The 5,027-nt window shown below is 37.6% G+C and overlaps 1 protein-coding gene across 1 annotated transcript; it reads right to left on the minus strand.

Moving 5' to 3' along the window:
* Positions 1-1,464: 1,464 nt before the first annotated feature.
* LOC132045452 (glycerol-3-phosphate acyltransferase RAM2-like) lies at positions 1,465-4,289 on the minus strand. The gene is given in 4 exon segments (XM_059436047.1): positions 1,465-1,905; positions 2,376-2,411; positions 2,414-2,855; positions 3,440-4,289. Coding segments are annotated over 4 exon segments (1,506 nt in total). The 5' UTR covers positions 4,052-4,289; the 3' UTR covers positions 1,465-1,489.
* Between the last annotated feature and the right edge of the window lie 738 nt (positions 4,290-5,027).

Below are 5,027 nucleotides of genomic sequence, written 5' to 3' on the forward strand. Positions count from 1 at the left end.
AATTGCATGGATTCAATTTACATTTGCACATTTACAACACGTCCAAATCCTTACTAAAAACGTGTAAAAAAAAAGATGATCAATTCTTACCTTAGCAACTTGACTTCTCAACTTGACTAGAATTTGTGAAGTGAAATAATAATTGTTCTTGCTGCCCTAGGACCAATCCCACGTTGATATGCACCTTCCAAAGGGTTGAAATACCTTGGAAAAATATATATATATATATTTTTTTTGGATCAACAATCAAGAGCTCAAGTTCAGCCATGGCCGTGAGCTCACAAGAGCATCCATGGCATGTTTGTGGTTTCTCCTTCACTTGAAACATAATGGTGAATGTGTAGAACACTTTAGGGGGTTTAATGGTGTAAAATAAGAAGGGCTGGCCGTGCTTGGTGGTGGAGTTGCCATGGCTGGCCGTGACTCTCTCTCTCTCAAGCTCACTTTGTGAAGATGAAAGCTTCTCTCTCCATTTTCAGATTTATGGACTTGGGAAAATGTGTGTGGTTGAAGCATGGTCAACAAAGTAGACCATTTTGCTGCCCAAGAGGGTCTTACACGTTCCCCCACTCAAGCATGGGCAAAAAATCTGATTTGGTCATGTGCTAGTGGGGCCCACACGGCCACTAGTGCAAAATTTGTGAATATTTAAGTCTAAATCCCCACTTAATAATCCAATCATGGTTAATTAATCCCTAATCTCCATTAATATATTTACACTAAGTAAAATTTATAAACAAATTTATGTCCTAATAAAAATGGAAAGATTAAGGATTTATATTCCGTGTCCGGGAAGGGTTTCGTCTTTAACTCGCATCGATTCTTTTCTAAATAACTCGACGTATAAAATACGGGGTATAACAATTGACCTGTGTGCATAGCGTAATAAGTTGGTAGAAATGTCACATTTGTCCCTGAACTATGCAAAAAGATCTAGATATGTTATCTCTCAATAGTTGGGTCAATCAAGTGCCCTTAGAGTTACAAACGTGAGCCCTATTTGTCCTTATTGACTAACGAAACTAATTAGTATGTTTTGTTGTCACGTGTTCAAAATGTAATAACAAAAAAATGATCAATTTTCTCCTGAATTATACGAAATATGGTATAATATCTTTCGATAATAGTTTGAGTCAACGTATATATTTTGTTAGATGTAAATTCTCGAAAGAAACGTGGCAATAGAGCTCCTTTATTGTTTGTTGAGATTTTCTTAAACATCGAACTAACATAAATTTTGGTTCTTGGTAGTCCGTGCAAACTTTTACATTAAAGGGATCAACTCAAAAGAAAATGCGAAATGTAAAACAAGCCAATAAATTGACAAGTGAAGTCGTTTTGAATTTGCCAGTGATATGCAACTACAAGAAAAGATGTGTAACTTTTTTATTTCTAAAGAGTACCCTTGTTATGCCATTCTTCGAAGGGTACATGGTCAATATTAAAAAAGTTGAAATCTTCTAATGCTAATTATATAGCTGACATTAAATTAACATCCCATTATACCTTTTTTTATCTTAGGCTTCTCCACAACAGTACCATCATTTCCAGCAAGCGCACGGTACTTATCCTTCCTAGTAAAAGTAGTACACTCATAAGAAAGGGTTGCAGCAATAACCCTTTGTATGTAATTAGCCACTTCATGACTTGATTTCCCTGATTTGCAAGTTAGCTCATAGGGTAACTTGTTCAAGAATGTAACCTCATAAGCTGGGCTAGGGTTCATGAAGAAGTAAAATGGGTCCATCCCTTTCCACCCTCTAGCCGTCGTACCGTGAAACATGCTCATTTTATTCACCATGGCCACAGGTACGAGCTCATCGGTTAACTCAGCAAATAAGGCCGAGAACCTAAGAAGAAACGGTTCCCTACACGTAGTCCCCTCCGGGCAGATTGCTAGGTCACCTGTTAAGAATTCATCCCCAACTTAATTAATATATACGATACTTCAATGAAGAATCTAGAATATTCAAAGAGTTGTAGAGAATTGAAAGGAGAACTCTAGAATGAGAATTCTAGCGTGAGAAGCCTAGAAGCATTCTAAAAGGTTCATTTCCATACATAAGTGGAAGGTGTAACTCTAATATATTACCTCCACTATTTTCTTCCATCACTACTTATACATAGATGTGGTCATTTGAGTTGTATGTCTGCTCAAGTAAAGAGTAAGTGCTTAAGCAAGTAAGAATTGAGTCATCCAGTGAGAAGTGTGCTAGCAAGTAAGAAGTAATAGAGAGCAACAAACATGGTTGCTAGTGTGAGTGAAAAAAAAATTGTGTAAAGATCAAGTTGTAAGGCCGAAGCTAGTCCTCACTTTGCAATAATAAAGTTCAAGTTGTGAGCAACCAATCATGCCCAAAAATTCTCAACATCACCTTCTTGTAGAAGTTTCTTGATCATGGAGGCATCGTAGCTCGATCACGATTCAGCCTAACCGTCTTAATCGGTGAAATGATCTCAGAAAGTCGCGAAACGGAGTACGTAACAGCCGGGATCGGTCGACCAAGTGCAGTGGAGAGGAAAATAGGGTCAAGGAGAGTCCTGTGAGAGCAAATGAAGAGTACACCCGATTTGTTATCGGATTTCTTGACGGGAGGTGGAGGGTTACCGTTAACAATGACACGAACACCAAGTGCCCAAAATGCATAGTAGACAACAGGCATAGGGAGGAGTGATCCGGCAGCAATGCGCAAGCAGGCGAGGATGAAACCGATGGGGATCCATAGAACGATGAGCAATGCCATAATAGGTGTTGGCTTTTGGACTAATCGGCCATCGTGGAAGATGATAGGCTTGGGAAGTTTGCTTGTGGTTACAGCCTTAACTTCTGGCTTAGGTGGTACAATGTAACCTTCCTGCATTCTGAACTTTGTTACTTCATCGAGTTCCAACTTAGATAACCCAAGAAAATTCACGTCTATAACAGAATTCAAACAGAGTTTTTCATTGTCCTATAAAAAACTGTCATTCTTTGTAGTTGATTAAAATTTATTTCCTATGTTTCCACATCTCAAATTAACTAAAATAAATCTCCTTTCATTAGAATTTTTATTAGTTCATGGTAGAGATAGATTCAAGATTTGAAGTTTATGGTTTCTACTGCGACCTCAAGTTAATATACAATGATTATTGAGTTCACGGTCAAATATTTATAGGCATTTAGTGACTTTGTTATGCTACTGAGTTCACGTGACCCCTAAAACTTACATGGTGGATCCGCCCCTCGTTCAAGGGATCACAACGTGATATAGTTGCACTAACTTCATAACTAGCTATTGTTTGTCTCATTGGATTTTTGCCCCCTATTTATAACTAGCTGATTGCTATGATTAGTGATCATTAGAAATTGAGATACTCTTTCTACGTTTAACTACTTTGAGATAGATTAATATGAGTGGAAAACCGATTAGTTGATGATTAAATGTAGCAAAGAACTAACCTTACACAAAGCCAAGAAAGGAAAATCAGTATGACGATCACCCAATCCAATCTCAGGTTTAGTCTCTCCAAATGCCTTTTTAAGAGCATCAGCTTTGTTCTTCCCAACAAGCACTCCTGGCTTCTTTACAAAACCAGTAGCCCTACCTTTATAACTTCCAATCTCAGTCCCTAAAACCATATCAGCCCCCAAAAAATCCTTCAAAAATGCTTCCACCATAACCCTCGGATTCGCCGTCAAAACGCAACGGGTCCCACACGAAGAGAACACTTTCCAAGACTGGGGATGAAGATCCCCAGAATAGAATTTCGGTAGCACTGCACGTGCTACCGACTCTATATCAGAGACCTTCATCCCTGCAAACGTCGCAAAAATAAGGACTTGGATTCCTGCAGACTCCGAGAAGAAATAGTAAAGTAGTCCGGCGAGTGGTGAAGCCAAGAGAAGGAAAAGTAATCTTAAAACCCCTCCAACTTCAAAAGCAATTAAGGCAAAATAAGGGAAAGAGCTTCGACCTCGAAGCAATGTTCCATCCATGTCCGCAACCACAGTGTCCTTTTCGCGCCCTATTGATGCACATTTGTCCACAGTTGGGAACGTTGTTATTGCCATTTTTTGCAGCTTCTAAAGTTAACAAATATAGCTGTTATGTTTTTCTGTTAAGCTGCTTGAAGTTAACTTTCTCCAAGTTTGAGTGTATATATGCATGTTGATTAAGAAAAATGACAAATGAGGAAAACATAGTGAAGATGGTCTCCAAGATCAATGCCCATAAATGTTGGCGTTGAAGAAATTAAAGCTTATAGAATTTGCCTAAAATTGGCATATTCTTGTTTCTCTAGGATGGCGAAAAGCCTATTTTTTCTTAGTGCAAATCGTCAGTCTTGTTTTTGTGCATTCACCTCTTAATATATTTTCATACTTTTTAAGTCATAGGAATGTATGTTGCGTGCAGTGTTTTGTCTTTTAGTTCCTTCAAATTCAAAGTAGAGGTCAACGAAACCATATTGAATTTCCCAAAACATAATGTCTTTGTTTAGGAGCATATTAAAATGCTTCTTTGTTCAAACCGCCAATTTCTAAACTTAGCTTGAATTATACAAGTATGGAATATTAGAAAATAAAACTTTAATATATAATGCACAAAATGACAACCGGCCGCTGTGCAATTATTCCTTGTAATATTTGCTAGTTTATATGAACTAGGGGTCCAAAGTATCGGGACAACACAAAAGTAATCAAATATAGCACAAACATACGTTACCAAAGAAAAAGAAAGTTTAACTTCTCCACACGCGGGTATAAAGTTTTTTATACTGTGAGGCCACTCAAAGGTCATTTATAGGTATCTTTCCATTACAACATGGATAAGTAACTATTAAAAACAATGAAATTGAACTGAGAAAGCTTAAACAAGAGCTTTAACTACAACAATGGAGGTGTTGCAGTTGATAGGAGTTCGAGAGAGAGAAGAAGGAGAATGCAAATATCTGGAGAATGTAAAATGAGAACTTAAAGTGCTCTTTCCATTGACTATAAGTTATATACAGGATTTACAACTTACAGCTGTCAACAGTTGTTCATCAAC

This window comes from Lycium ferocissimum, unplaced genomic scaffold (genome assembly GCF_029784015.1).
Source record: "Lycium ferocissimum isolate CSIRO_LF1 unplaced genomic scaffold, AGI_CSIRO_Lferr_CH_V1 ctg67, whole genome shotgun sequence".
Lineage (NCBI taxonomy): Eukaryota > Viridiplantae > Streptophyta > Magnoliopsida > Solanales > Solanaceae > Lycium > Lycium ferocissimum.